The sequence below is a fragment of the Erithacus rubecula genome (genome assembly GCF_903797595.1).
Source record: "Erithacus rubecula genome assembly, chromosome: 10".
Lineage (NCBI taxonomy): Eukaryota > Metazoa > Chordata > Aves > Passeriformes > Muscicapidae > Erithacus > Erithacus rubecula.
The window spans coordinates 21,554,585-21,570,669 of NC_136662.1; the positions used below are offsets into that span (position 1 = coordinate 21,554,585).

The window sequence follows — 16,085 nt, forward strand, 5'->3', positions numbered from 1 at the left end:
ACCGCGCTCGGGGGCGGAGCGAAGCGGCTCCCACCATTTTGCGGCCGGGGGAGCCCGGTAGGCGGCTGGGTCCCCCAGCCCGTCCTGTGCCGCCTCGTCCCGCCGGGGGCGGGCAGGGCTGTCCCCGCGGCGGGGCCGGGGGCGCGGAGCCCAGCGGGGCCCCGCGGCTGCTGCCCGGGCCCGGCGGGGAGGAGTGAGAGGAGGAGCCAGAGCGGCCCGTGCGACAAAGCCCAGTGCGCAGGGAGCTGGTGACCGGGAAGCAGAACCGCGCCGGGCAGCCGCGGGGCGGGCGGACCCAGCGGAGCCCGCTGCCCCACGGGGGGTGGGAGGCCCGTCCTGCCGCCCCCCCCGGCTCGGGGGTCGGGGCGGCTGCGGAGCGGAGCGGGAGGCGGCCGGGCTGCTGCTGCTAAGCCGCTTAGGGCCGGGGCTGGCATGAGCCTCCCCGGCGGGGCGGCTGCGGGCTGCGCGCTGCGGCGGCGAGGCTGAGGGCGCGGATCAGCCGGAGGAGGCGGAGGGGGGGCCGCGCTCCCCCCCGGGAAGATGGGGAACTGCCTCAAGTCCCCCACCTCGGATGACATCTCGCTGCTCCACGAGTCCCAGTCGGACAGAGCAAGCTACGGAGACGGGGCTGAGCCGGATCAGGAGCCGCCGCCGCCATATCAGGTAGGGGAGGGGGCGGCAGCGGGGCCCCGCCGGGGCTGGCGGGGGTCGCGGGGCCGCTCGCCCGGGGGCCGCCGCCTCCTCGCCGCCGCTCCGGCGCTGGGCGGCCCGAACCTCTCCCTTTCCGCCCGCACGTAGCGCGGGGGAAGCCGCTTTGTCTGGGCCGGTGCCGGCGCTCCGGGCGGGCGGGAGGCGCGGTGCCGCCGGCGGGGCGGGGGGCGGAGGGCAGGGGCCGCCCGGCCGGTGCCGCGTCCTTTGTTGCCGCCGGCGGTGACATCACCGTCTGGCGCGGGGACGCTCCGGGACGGGGACCGCGGGCCCTGCCCGGGCTTTGTCCGGGCCCGCTCGCACCGCTCCCGTATTTTTAGTAGCATCTGATCCCCACTAAGTAACTCCCCCAGCGCAGGGGATCCTGTTTCCCTCCGTCCAGTGGGGCATCGGCGGGGAAGTGTTCCTCTATTGTTCGGTGGGGTCTTTTTTTTTTATTTTCTGTCTCTGAGAGAATCTGTTAATTTGCATCTTGATGACGAATCAGGGGGAAAGAAGGAAAAGGCCGGGAATTTGCTTTGATGGTTTTGCTGACAGCCGAGGATAAGGCCGATGTGGAGGGGGATGGCGTTGGTATGGAAGCCTGCGCTTGGCAGGGATGGGCACGGAGAGGGAACCTGAACTTGGGGTTGCACTTGTCTGCTCCCGGAGATCTCCACCCCCGCCTAGAGAAATGTGTATTGACCTTAACAAGGCGGTCTACAGCACTGAAAAATGAAAAGGAAAACCATCCAGCGGTAGAACTACGCATTCTATTCAAGTTTTGAAAGAATTTTCCTGTCTGGGATAACAGCATACATTCCAGAGCAATCTGTAGAAGCGGCAGTCGAGACACGCATTCTGGGGGGGTGACTTGAGAGCTGTGTATTTTCTAGATGGGAGTCATTCCCTAATTGCAGACCCTGATGTATAATTAACAAAATTGCAGGAAGTATTTAACCGGACAGGCGTGTAATCTACAAATGCTTTAGCAAGTTCAAGAATTCCACCCTGGTAGGAGCCCCGCGAGTGTTGAGGAGAAGCCTTGCACGTAGCAGCCCTTGCTGGTGCCCTGAAGCTGCACTGATGGTTCTTGGCACTGTGTGCCTGATTGTTTTGTTTGGGTGCGAAAGCTGAATGTCACAGTAAATTCCATGATGCGAGGAATTGTTTTTTCTGATTTCTGAACTATGTCTGCTGATGTCCAGTAAATAGGAAGTGCTTGGTGGCAGCCCAAGTTTTTAAAGGTTGTGTTGTTCTAAATTAATCCTGAATGGTCCATGAGGTTTAGAAATGCATTTTATTTTTGTCAAATCAGCATAAGAAGTTTGACTGTTTGTGCAATTTATTGCATTTATATCTGTGATTCTAGCAAGACTTGTGGAGGTTGTTTTGTTTTCTTGTTCTTCCATTTGAAAGCAGTCTTTAGCTCTTGTAAGAGTCACCAGCCAGGTATATGCCTTATGCAGGCCTTTTAGTGTGGATGTTGGTGTAGGTAATGGCTCTTCCTCTGCTGTCAGAGGTTTTCAAAATTTTTTTCGTGATGAAGAACTTGTCTGTAAGTGTGGATGGTTGACTGAGAACACGACAGCCAGTAAAATAAACGAACCCACAGGTGTCTATTATGGAGTAAGTGTATTCATAGCAAACCTTCCTGCAGCTGAAGAGAGCTGTGCAGCATCAGGTGATTGCCCACAGGCACTTGGCTGTGTCGAACATCACTGTCTGTCCTGAAAGCTCCTTCACTGATCCTGGCAGTTCCTAAAGCTTCACCTTAGGGTAGCCTTTAGTGTCTCATAGTCAGAATCAAAGCTATTCTTTCCACAGATTTTTGAACCACGATGGTTTGTGACTTTAGAAAAAAGGAAAATAGGCTTTAGCTACAATATTATGCAGCATTTTGTGCACTTTCAGGTTGAAGGGATTTATAATTTTAAATTAGTTAATGTTTACAAGATACACGAAACTCTAAGTATGAACAATTACTGATGCTCCTGTATTACTTTTGTGCTAGAAATAAGTCACTCATTTTAACTTTCAAGTGATAGCTCAGACTCAGTGCTACAAATGGGAAAGTTGTGCCCTTGTTTCTGGTAATTACTTCTTTCAATGTCTTAACCAGAGTTAGTGTTTATATAATGTGTAGACATTGGCAATGAAAGCAAGGAAGAGAATAAAACAAGTTTGAAAACTTACTTGTGGCAACTAGCCTTGAGAAACTGGAATGTGAACAGTTTTAAAGCCAGCTGCTGAAATTTCAGCTGCAAGTGGTCGTATTTTAGAAAACAGTAAAATCTGATGTGACTTCTGCTCTTGGGTTTGCAGTAGCAATGTGTCAACTTCCTGAGTAGCTCTTGCAAGGTATGCAAACTAAGGAAAGGAGGTTTGTTGGTGGAAGGTACACAATTGTAGAAGATGACTTCTATATTATTTTGTCATTTAAAGTACTTTTTCACGTTCTGACAGGATTGTGCCATGGGCATTCATGTGGGACTCTTGTTATGCCATAATTTTTATTTACCTATTGATTTCCAGCTGCAAAACATACCCCCAGTAAAAATTGCAGTATAACATGTCAAATTCCTTTGGTCAGTGAGTGCTATGAAACTGGCTATGTGAATTTCCTACTTCCAAAAGTGAGGTTGAGAGTTGGATTGACAATAGGGACACATAGAATAATGGGGAATAACTTCCATTGAGAGGCTCTGCAAATACCTGTCTCTTGGTTGCTGTGGCAGTAGCTGTTACCAGCTGCTGCAGAAAGGCCTCAGAGAGGAAGCATTTTTTTCAACAGGTATCTGAATTAATGAGAAAGTGGCCCATTAAAGCATCAGATGTTTTCCAGTGCATTGAGCTTAACCACTAACATGAGAAATAATGAAAACACACCAAAAAAAGAGTGTGTTTTCATGGTGGGGAGGAAGGAAGTGATTTCAAGAGTGGACCAACATTTTCACAGACAGACGCTAATTTTGAATGCCTCCATTTTAGAACCCAGAAATTACAACTGCTTTTCTAAGTGTTAAGAACATGCAGCTCCATTTTTAACCAGGGAATCTGTGATTAGGAAGGAGTTAGCTTTGGTTTTGGTTTTTTTTTTTCTCAAGTCCTCAAAATTGGGTATGCTTTCAAGTTTGTTTTCCTTTTTGGTGTATGACTTCTTCACCATCTGTTGGCAATATGCCTTCTGCTGTTTTTCTGTACAAGTTCACTGGGTTTTTTTCAGTTTCTCTTACTTCTAGTAGTTCTTCTCAAAAACTTTATTTTGCAGAACAGATGTGTCCCTTTTCTTCATCCTTGTCTCATATTTCTGTTCTTAAATAGTTCCTTAATAGCTTTAGGAAATAATTTGCCATTTTATTAAATTTTGGAATTTCTACCCAGTAAAGTACAAAATTAAAGTACAGATTTTCTCCCTAAATTTCTAAAAAGCATTACTGTGGACAAAACTCCCTGCAGTCTTCTAAAAAAGATGTATGACACTTGCTAAATTACTTAGCTGAAAGCATGAGAAATAAGCACAAGATCTTAATGTTGATAGTGACCTCATAAAAGCTGGTTTGATATGTTGTTGTGGCAGATAGACTAATAAAATATTTTACCTTGTTACCAGAAGAGCTTCAGAGCACCCTTTGGTACTTGGTACCACCTTGTGTTGTCTTACAGGCCCAGATATAATATTTCAGTGGATCTAGTGGATTTTTTTCCTTTTTTTTTTTTTTTTTTTTTTTATTTGGAAGGATTAATTTAAAACCTTTTGGCCTGGATACTCATTTGATTTGGCTGTAGGAACTAAATGAGACGAGAGATCACAAACATGAGCTTAACCCAATGCTGTGTTCCCATAATCCTCCAAAAGCTGTTGGGGACAGCAGGTTTTGAAAGTGTAATTTAGGATGTCTCATGGCTTCTCTTAAAACTGATGTTGCTGCAATAGCCTCCTTGGGCCTGCTCTGAGCAGTGTCACCTGTACACAGTGTACCTGTCCTCATCCCTCTGGCTTGTCCTACTTCATTCCGCTGTTCCCACTACAGGGAGGTGACAATTCAGCCTGTCCTGGCAGTGCTATAGACCAGTGAGCAGCACAGGAGGTGCAGCCCTGGGGATGCTGAAGAAGTGCCCAGTTTGAACAGTCAGAGAATCTTCTTGAAAGAGTTCACTGCTTTTCTGGGTGAACCTTGCTCTGTGAATGGGAGTGTTGGATGTTTTTTGCTCATGAGGTTACACTCTCCTTGTGACTTAAGCAATGTGTTACATTGGTGTTCTGATGCTGTCTTTTCAAAGGCACAGTAATTAATATAATTAAAAATTTCTAGCCAGATGAACTCTGATCAAGGAGTTGCACCCATTTATAGAAACAGCTGAAAAAACCCCCTTGGGCCCCAAAGGAAATGATTTCTTGTCTGTGACTGCATGTATTGTACAAGAAGGAAGACTGTGGTAGTGTAACAGGTTGTAATCTACCATGGAGTGGTTGTGAAAAGTTGGAACTGTTGATCTATGTTGGAACAGCATAAAAGGGGGAAAGATGCAATGGGAAAACATTAAATACAGAAAGTTATCCATGGAAAAAAAGCAAACCAACTAGTAGGGTTACTTTCATATATGAGAAAGTAGTTTATTTCAAAGTTGCCTATGCATGTCTTGCCCTTTTTTCTCCTTGTCATCCACATCTTGGTGATGATGTGTATGAATTAAAGTTACACTTGTGGATATGAACTGAAATATCATTCTAGTCCACAATTCCTTAGTCTGCTGGAAACTTCAAAGGGCTTCAAACCCTTTGTTTTTGTAGCTGTGTTGCTGGTTGGGGCTTTCTGGCAGCAGTGCCCGAGGTGAAGATCAGCTGCAGTGAGGAGGGAAAGTGATGGAGGAACTGAAGTTTAGAGTTTGCTGCATGGATAAGAATTGATAGAAAAGCCAATGATGTTTGGTGCTTCAAGGATGAGATTGCTTGAGTGACCCTATGTAATTCATTCTCAGAAATGAAGAAGTGTTTTAGTAGTTTTCTGGAATAATCTTTTATCAGTGAAAGACCAAGCATTAAGTGATAAAGTTGCTCCTGATAAATAGTTATGATACAATTTAGACCTGCATTCAGAAAAGCTGTAAGTGTACCATGTTTTATACTGCAGTTCTGGTAAATTATTTGTATGTGCGATTCAATAAACCTTTTTTTAATATCAGTATAGGGCTACACAGTTCATTTTCCATACAGTAATGAAATATATGTACTATGAATGTCATTATAGTAGCATTCAAGATTATTTGGTTAGTGAACAATATGCCGTGACACTTCTTATTCTTCCACAGCTAAAGAATTTAGCAAGTTATCTAGAGAATTGTATTGCTGGTAATCAGTTCTAGGTGAAAAGTTTCTTGAGAGTGCTGAGTCTAAACTTCTTTGTAGACAACAGTTAGAAAAAATCTCCACCTGTATTTATTGTCTCAATGCATATTGGATTCAGCATAGCCTGCCGTGCTGGCTGGTGGGGACTGTCATTTTTCTGGTGAAAAAAGCTAGTGGGGCAGAGAGAGAAGGAAGACAGACCTGAAAGTAAAGAATACTAGATGTTATCACAGAGTTTGGCAACTTCAATCTTGAAAATACCCATTCATAAACAGTTTAAATTAATATTATAATTAATATTGGTTGAATATTGTAATGCTTTATCTGCTTAAAATAGATTTTAAACTACAGTTGGTTAAAAATGTGTTAGGTATGGCTGAAAGAAGTGGGCAGAGTATGCTGATGTTTGACTTCTCTGTGCTACCACCTTTCTTAAAATTAGAGCTGGTTTCTAGATTCTGTTGTTGAGTTGGCAGTTGGTAAGGAGCTGTACCTAACCACTCTGTCCAGAAGATTTTCCAAGGGGAATTTGGAAATGTTTATAATAACAGGGTACTGCCTTCTGCTTCACATGGTTTTCTGCAAGAAATAAGTTGTATCAAGATGCTCAAGAGTCTGTCCCTGTCCATCACTTCCACAAAGGAAGGAAGCTCAGCTTAATGAGCACCATTGCAGACCCTGTTAATGGTTATAGTCAAACTGGTTGTGGAATGTAAGGTGAAGAAACTAGAAATAACACCTCTTGCTTGTGGCAGACTTGTGTCTTCCAGTCTTTGTGCTAGTCCTTCTTTCTGCCTCCCCATATGCACAAAGAGGAGCATATTTGTAGTTTGGAGAAGTAATAGTCTGTGGAATAGACTAAAGCAAATCAACCATGACTTTTCTATGAGCTAATGAAACAGTTCCTCAGAGACCAAAGAATTACAAAATGAGCAGGTTTTTAGGGATGTCATGGCTGAGTAAGAATAAAACCTTTTTTGGGGAAAAAGGTGAAGAATCACCATTCTCTTGACTCTGAAAGGCAAAGTAAGCTTCGATCTCGATTTAGACCACAAGAAAAATTGGCCCTGTCATTATGAAGGTCTCAGAAGCAAACGTGTCTTGCTCCCTGAAGGTAGGATATGTTTTTGTAAAGATGCTGTCTTGTTCTTCCTGCCTCTTGGGGGACATCCGTAGCAGTGACCTGTCCCAGCAGAGATAGAGTTGTGTAACTTCTTGTTGGGTAAAACTGCACTTCAAGCAAAAAAAAACTCCAGGCCCCAATACTAAACAAAACAAAATCCACCATAAAACCCTACTCTTGCAGCCCTAGGATAAGCTATCATCATCCTTATTTAATGTCTTCTGTTTGTAACTTTTAGCAAACCACTTAACTGGTCTGTGCTTTAGTTTCTTCACTGTAAAATGAGGAGTAAAGGAGTAATAAAGTTTATCTTTAGTGCAGGCATGCTTAGTAATTTAATTCAAGTTTGTAAAGTGTTCAGTGGTAATTTGATTTTGATAAAAGAATGCTCCTCTATTACAAAAGTAACCTCTGCAGAAATTTATGACAAACCTGATGCTGTAGAGAGGGAGCTTTATCAGAAGATCTGTTTAAGGCAGTAGATAAGTCTCCTAAAATCTGTTTTGGAATCTGATAGTTCAGCATTTATTTGGCAGCCTGCATTCCAGATGCTTGATTAGTAGGAATGAAGAGTCTGTGGGGATGGTAATAAGAAATCTTGCTTAATCAGGGTGATGAATCTTTGCTATGCTGGAAGATCGTGCATTCTTTTGGACAAGCCAACCCAAACATGCAATACCACCCTCCCTAAAATCTAGGACCACCATGCATTTTAGGAAGCTCTTCTGTTTCCCGTGTGTACCTCGGGTTCAGTGCTGTGATCAGCTGTTGCTGACTGTACATCTGGAGTCAGTTTCTGACCCAGGAAAATAAACCACTTTTATGTTTTGAGGAGATAATGATCTGTGGCATGGACTAAAGCAAATCAACCGCGACTTTCCTATGAACTAATGAAACAATTTCCAAGAGACCAAACAGAGAGTGATTATTCTATTTACCAGCCCCTCCATAGGAATCTGCCAACCACTCTGTTTCTCATCAGTGAAGAAGAAAGTCAAAATGCTGGTGGCATAAAAGCTGCTGGGCCAGGATCCACTCACGGTGACACGGACAAAGAGCAGATGCGTGCGGCAACTGGAGGAGGAGATAAAAGAACCATCCTTTAACCGCAGTTGCGTCAGCCAAATCACAACCAGCTGGGTTGTTGCACTGGGCATTTCTGCTGATCCACCAGGCTGCTCACGCATGCTCTGTGCACGTTTGCACACACACGTACCCTCGGCAGAGGCCAGGCTGATGTTTGAGCCTTCTTGTTCTCCCTCTGGTTTTAGCCACTGGTTTAGTTGAGGGATGATGTTGGGCTGAGATGCCTGGGAGAGGACTGAAACTGTTGGAAGGATGAGAGAAACTGTGACTCAGGTGATTAGGTTCTTCCCTCAGCCCCAACATGCAGTGATGAATGTGCAGACTATTATCCTTGTAATACTGCAACTTGTTTCCATTGGTTGTATTTTTGGACACTGGAATCACCTCTGTGTCCTCTCATCTGCTTTTTGCTCAGAGGGAGCAATCTGTATTCCTAGAGGCAAGGTTCAGGAGCAGTCCTTGCATGTAATGCTCTGCACTCAAAGGCCAAAGGCTCGTTCAGGGACAGCTTCATCGTTAGTCAAGGACAAGTCTCAGCTGGCTGAAAGGGCTGAGTTTCCCAGAGCTTGGGATTGTAGGTAGCCCATGTGCCAGTAGAGTTTGGACTGCTAAGAGAGGTCCTAGAAGCATCAAGGAAATGCCTGGTTTATGACTAACAAAATTTAATGAAGCTGCTTGACTATCCAGATGTAAGTAAAAAGTGAGTCAGTCTGTGCTGGTTTGGACAAAAGCAAGCAATTGACCATCTTACAACCATGATTAAAACCATTACATCTGCCACATGCCGCCAGTTTCTAATTTGTGTCATGGCAAAACTGCTTTAGAAGAAAAAATTGGACTAGAATATATCCCACAAATATATCATAACATAACTACTGTCCAAGTATAAATAGCTTTGTGGAGACTGTAAGGTGTCCCTGTAGTCCTCACCACTTTCACTCTGTGTGGCTCTCCAGATGATTTGTGTACAAGTTCTAGCCAGAAGGAAATGGAGCAATATTTCTCTGTATTTATTCCCATAAGATATATCTTGCTAGTGGGGATAGAAATCTCTTACGACTCAGTGTGTGAACATTGCAGAATTGGATGAGGTTGGGTGCTCTTGCCCTTTCTGTTTCAGGGCTGTGGGCGGCTTATCTAAGAGATCAAAGTGCATCAGATTCCATTATTTCAGTATCTATGGGACAGTATAATGCATGAATACTCTGGGACGATGCCTGTGTCTGACTTTTATTCATCACTGTAATTAAAGCCAGATACAGAGCTTGTTCTGTGCACTGAGCGTTAATCACAGAGTTTTATTAACACAGTTGTCGAAATCTTTAATTCAGGCATCATATAATTTTGCAGTATAGATTAAGACTAGTATTTATTTTGCCTGAATACATTAATTTTATTTAAAGTTCAGAAAGAGAAGAGATTGCTCTCATGTTTTGAACAAATGAGTGCAGGCACTGCTTGACTGCTGACGTACCAAACTGCTAAACTGGTTTGGTCTGTACTGTTGCTTAACAAAAAGCAGTGAACTGCTGTATTCAGTGGAAAATACGTAAAAGACTCAGCAAACTAATGCTCTAAATTCACATTTGGTTAAGACACTGAAATTAATATTTTAACCTTTGTAGACCTTATTTTATGCTCTGTAGTAGTACTTGTTTAATTGCCATTGCCAGTTTCTGATGTTTTGGGATTTCCCTTGGTTGCTTTCTGTTTAAATATTATGATTTGTATTGCAGTTGCATCCATATATCTTCAGTTTAGCTTATGAAATATGACTAAGACATTGCTTTAGTGTCTGCTTCACAGAGTTCTTTAATGTTGCATCTATATATATTTGGAGACCCTGAGGCAGTTGTCGATTGTCCCATGGAGAATGGTGTCCTCGAAAGTATATTACCCTTCTTGGAAGGGAAGAGAATCAGTTTTAGAATTCAAGCAAAAAGACTAAACTTTAAATTAACTGTTAATTCTTTGCTTGGTTAGTGCTTTTTCACCTCTCAGTTCCTGTCTCTCCGAGTCTCTGTGGCTGTTTTGATTGTGCTCACAAGAGCTAATGAAATCCCCTCTGTGGTCACTAAACTAAAATACAGGCCCACACCTCTCTACTTGACAGTTTTAATGGATCTGCTGATTGAAAGCTGTTGAGGAGCACTGCATAGGTAGTATTGCACTAAGGTCTGTCCCAAGCTGAGAAAACTCTTGCTGCCCTGGTCTCCCACCTCTTCAGCTAATGGCACTTTCACATTGCTGCAGCGGCTGAGCTGGACACGTACCCCAGTGGCTGGGCTGAGTTAGATGGTGGCCCTTGGCCCAAACCTGAGTGAGATGCTTGGTTATTCTCCTACTGCCCTCAATTGGAAGTGGGAATATGATATTTAATCAGAGTGAATTCATATGATAGATCACCTGGAGTTGTGCTGGGTTGTGTATAATCATTTGAATCACAAATGAGGTGCAGGGAGGAATTTTACATTATTTCTGAATATAGATAAACTGCCTGAAATTTCTGAGACCTGAAGTTGTATTTACTTTACTGTGTGGCTAAACTACTGAAAGTAAGTTTAACAAAGAATGCTTATCCCTTCTGTAAATATAGTGGGTTTCTCAGTTTAAATTGGATGGAGTCAGGTATTCAAGGAGACAGTGTTTAGTGGCAAGTTTTGCTTTTAAAAGTCCTTTAGGAAACAAAAAAATACTATCTGCACAAAATTTCATGCTCCAAGTAATCTTCTATTTCCTCTAGAAACTGTATTCTTGTTCAATGAGTAACCTGGTTTTTCCTGCCTTCCAGAAGAAGCAAGATGACCTAGATCTAGAGCTTCCTGGGGAAAAGTTCACTTCACCCTATATATAATGTCTCCTGAAGTGTCTTTTTGTAGCTGTCATTTACTCTGAGTTGATGAACTGAAAGAGAAAGGAGCTGAAGTTTTAGGCTGAGCTAGGAAAGGAGGGTGTTTTATCCCTCCTTTTTCTGGGGGGGGTCTATCTTATGCAGGTGTCACTGTGATACAGCCAGGTGAAGGCCAGACTGCCCGACTTCCAGTTGTAACACTGATTTTCATGTCTCCGTGTGCTGCAGCTGAAAAATGACCAACTGCTCTGTTAAAGGAGTGAATTGGATCCTGCCTTTGTGCCAGCAGGAGTTTCTGCACAGGACTCAGAACGTGATATCCTGGGGTCAGCGTGTTCTTTGCTCCGGTCAGAGCGCGCAGATGGAGACTGCTCCAAGCAGCCCTCCTGGCACAGTGGTGTTTTATTGGAAAGCAAAAACTGGGAAAATGGTAGTAACAACTAAATAACAGATACTACCAAACAGGCTGTTGGTGTTGAGGGCTCAGGCAAGTGTTTGCACCTCAGGGTGATGAGTCAAACAGTGAAGTGTACTGTAGACTGAGGGAAATCTGCCCATCCTTTTGTCAGCATAAGGCTTTTTTTTTAGGTACAGGAGGGTTTATCTGAGTGCATCAGCAACTTGAGTGGTTTGGACTTTTGCAGCCTTTCTGGGGAGCAGGGTGCTTTCCAAGTCCCTGCAAGAAGGTGCCTCTGCCTAAGGACACCACTAGCTCCTCTCCTGGGGGGGGCTCCTATGCTGGGCTGTGCACACCTCTGCATGTGGAGAAAGCAGCATCTGTGTTCATTTAACTTGATGGCAGGATCCTGCTCCAGCATTTAAAAATAACAACTTCAACAGGCCCAGCTTAGGAATGAACACAGCCAAGGCCCAAGGAGGGGCTCAGAGGCTGTCTCTGTGTTCAGACAAAAATGTGGTGTGCCTTGTGCTCAGTGTTGTGTGTGGTGTTTCTGGGACAAGGAGGTCTGATCTAACCATCCACTGCTGCCAAAAAGGGGTTGTTTTGCTTTTTCCTCCTGTTTTCCACATAGAGGCATGTTCATTCACTCCATGGTGGATCTGCTGCTTGGGTCAGCTCATACCATTCAAGTGTCTGAAATGGGTTGTCTTACTCTTCCTCTGGTCAGATAAGTGAAATGAACTGGCTTCCTGGTGGAGATGTCATTTATCAGCACTGTTTGCCACCTGTAGATTGCATTTCACTTAGTGACATCTGTGGAAAAATCTAGAGGTGTTGGGTGTTAGATGTGTGTTGTTACTACCAAGTATTAGAGAAGTTTGGGCTTTTCTTGTTGAAATTAAGGCTACACTTAACTGTGTACCAGAGCATGCACAGGATGAGTATCTGATACTGGTTTGGGCAGTGAGTGCATTTGGGCATGGTCTGTGCTTGAAATGCAGTCTAAAGTTGCCATTTTTAACTTCTGCAGGGTGGTGATTTCAGTTGTAGAGATTTTGCTACTTCGGGACAAATGTCTGATGTGGACAAAGCCTTAATTCTTTATTTCTTAACTGTGATCTTTCTGGCTTAAAAAAACCCCCAGAACCAGAAAAAGAAAAGTGAAAGAATCTTTGTCTACCACAACCACCTTTAAAGATTCTTCAGTGCTTTTCTTTGCTACTTTTCTTGCTAAAGGAGCTTCACTAGTGTTACCTAACAATTCATGAGCAGACTTGGTAAGTGCAGGAGTGTCTGAAGACTTTTCCAGCCTGTTCATATTGTGCAGCAGGCTGTGATGTCCCTTGGGACACAACTGACCACAGTAACATCATTGATCTGCCTTGTGGGTGCTGCTCTGCCCCTTTCCTCACACAAGCCTTGCAGTTATGACTCCGTGGATGGCTTCCAAAGTCTGAATGTTGCTTGGCAAGCTTTGTCACTGCTGTTAGGAGTTTGATTACCTTTGTGCATATGTATGTAGGGGCTGCCAGTGTCTGTGGCTTTCAATAAAACAACCTCCCTGTTGTTGAAAATGTTTAGAATTAAGAAAAATTTTAAGTGTGCAAGAGCAGGAGCTAGTCTGGCTGCCTCAGTTTGACTGTCCTGTTTTATATGTTATGTCTCCTTTTTCTAGTTTGACATCTCTAAGAGGAGGCCACTGGCTTCTACTTGAAACCAGTTTTACTTAAGGCAAAGGAAGGGACAAAACCCTGTTTCAGAAAATAAATTTGAGAAGCAAATCTTGCTGCTTCTGCATGCATCCACTCATTCTGCATTGCCAATTCTCCTTGCTGGAGTAATGCTGTGCTCTTACATAGCTCAATCCCCCTTGCTCAGAACCTTTCTGTTCAGCTTTCTGAATTTAGAACCAGGGATACTGAACACGAGCAGTAAATGCCATCTTTACAGCTTTTTTGCATCTCATTGACTATGTTGGGTCAGGCTTAGCATTTGGCTTGGAGACCTACCAAAAAAACCCTCAAAGCCACAGGAGATGGGGCTTCTGGGGCAGAGAGGATACTCTTCCTTGTCAGTCATATTCCACGTTGCCAGGGCTGTGGGGCACTGCAAAGCTGTAGAAGTAATTTTCTGAATGAGACCACTAATGTTCCTTGGATTATTTCACAGAACATGCTGGCCAGGTTTCAGTTTGAATACAGTTATGCATTTAGCTGGACAGGATATAACTATTTAAATTAGAGCAGTAGCTAGTGCCCTTTCTGCTTTAAAAAGACTTAAGTAATATAGCAAACTAAAGTAAGACAAATATTATTTTAAATCCTAATTGCAGAGTGGTTACCAGCAATAAAGTGCCTGTAGATTGACACAGACTGCAATAATGCCATGTACACTTGTTCACTGATGACCTTACATTTTGCTTGCCATGGGCCATATCCTCACTGGTGGTGCAGCTGCCTGGTGCTACTCAAGCAACACAAGTGGAACCTCCAGCTAGCATATGTTCAGCAGAAAAAACTTTTTATAAAGGTCTTTTGTTCAGCCCTGCCTTCATTCCTGCTTCTGCCTGTGGACTGTGGAAAAAGGCTTTGGCCAAGAACATTTGTGCTCCACTGTGGGTATCTTCCACCAGCAGGCTATCAAAACCCTCCCTGACATCAAACCAGAATTCTTAATGGAAAATTATTTTGCCCAAAAATTTATTTTCTCACATTTACAGCTTTTGTTTTGATAGTGTCTTAACTTCCAAGTGGGCATGACAGTGTTTGCTGACTTGGCTTCAACAGAATGAAGCTTGGATTTAATGAGCATTATTTTTTGTATTTTATTTAAATTAGCTTTGAGTTAAACATGACAAGCATTATTGCTAGATTTTACACTGCATCAGAGATTATATTAATTTGATAACAACTGTTTTCAATACAGTCTTGAAAATTGCATACTAACAAGTGTGTGAATTGGATTGTTTTCTGGTGTCTGGACAAGGGGATATATGGATAATTTTGAATATACTCAGCAAAGTTATTTTCTGCAGACCATGGATGATTTTAAAAGACACTGGTCAAGCTTTGCCCTGTTACCCCTACAGGGAGCCTCTTTTGATCAACCAAGAACTAAGGTTCAAGAAGCTTAGTTCATAATTCTAGATTGTTTATGGCAAACTTGCACCTGTTATTCTTCTACCAGATAGGTCTTTAGTTGTTTCTCTGATGTTTACACTCCTGATTTATTTAGAGATCCTATATCCCTTTCAGCCTTTGTTTTTCTGGGCTAACGGTTCTATTTTTATTTTGTTTATTAGCAGATATGATATTCAAACAACTTGGTTTTCCTGAAAAACAAAATGTCTCATCTATAGTCAGTGAAACCAAACAAAAGCAACAGTGAAAAAAAGAAGATGCTGAAATAGGGCATGTGTTGAGTGATGGAGGGAGCATTTACTGACTGCTCAGCATCTTGCAGTGAATTTGTCATGGGGACTCACAGGAGAAGTTAGAGACAATACTTAACTCCAGATTTGCAGAATGTGCAGCTCCAAGGGTAAGAACCTTTTCATGTGCTGCTGGATGTTGTCCTCTCTCACTGGGGTAAACCATTCCAGAGCATAAATGAAGACCTCACCAGGAGTGCTGCACTATGTGGAATGATACAAAAAAAATTAGAACCAGGCCTGTAAGTTATTTCAAGGCTAATTTCAATATAAAGCTTCAGCATAGCAAAGACATTTTCTTTGACCTGATTTCTAGTCTGAAATTACTCTGCAGGGTACTTGCTTATGGTGTTCAGCAGACTTCATTTGATGAACACTAAACTCCTTTTTGCCAAAGTTCACAGAGAAGGCCATGCCCAATCATTTTCTGCCCCCAAGGGAGAACACAGAGCTTCTAGATCTCCCAGAAGAATCAGTTTATTTCTGTATCTACTGTGTGATTCAAAACAACAAGTGAAAGAATAAAAAATTGTTTGCTGCAGTAATTTCTGGTTGTGTCTTTACTGCACTGGAGATTCATCCATAAGAAAGGGTGGATTTATTCCCATTTAAAGACGGGAATTAGGTTCAGCAAATCTTTTGATGTTCCCAGGGAAGCACATTCCCTGGGACTTCACTTACCTGCAGCTGATTATAAGGAGACCAAGTGAGTTTAGTCTTGTAGACTTGCAGGAGTGGTACTAAAAGCCATCTGCTTCCCAAGTTACTATGCTGCACCCACTGCCTCTTGGAGAGGTCTCTATTCAGGGGTCAAAGGGTGAGCTAGAAAATTGGAAAAGATAACTAAAATGTTTCATAGTCATTGAGTCATGGTATTTCTGCTTATGAAGTCTGAACAACAAGCTGCTTTTTCCCTTGGAGCTTATCTAGGTATTACAGTTACCTCTGGAGTTACACCCTGGTGACTCCCAAGGTAAGAAGACTAGATGTCTAGACTAAATGTCGTAATTTAAACGTAAAGAACTCACAGGTTTTCTTGATAGCTGTTTTGCTGGGGGCTGTGTGTATTTTTTTTTTTTTTTTTACCTCCAAAGAAGCTCAGTGTTACTCCATTCTGGCATTTTGTCATGACTGCAGTTTGTCTGTGTGAGTATAAAC

General features: G+C 43.3%; 1 protein-coding gene across 1 annotated transcript in view; it reads left to right on the forward strand.

The window, feature by feature from the left end:
• Positions 1–232: 232 nt before the first annotated feature.
• The window catches only part of RNF11 (ring finger protein 11), a 29,958-nt gene continuing 14,105 nt past the window's right edge, over positions 233–16,085 (forward strand). The window contains exon 1 of the mRNA XM_079314581.1: positions 233–663. Coding sequence (XP_079170707.1) covers positions 541–663 — 123 coding nt within the window. The 5' untranslated portion in view covers positions 233–540. The remainder of the gene's footprint in view (positions 664–16,085) is intronic.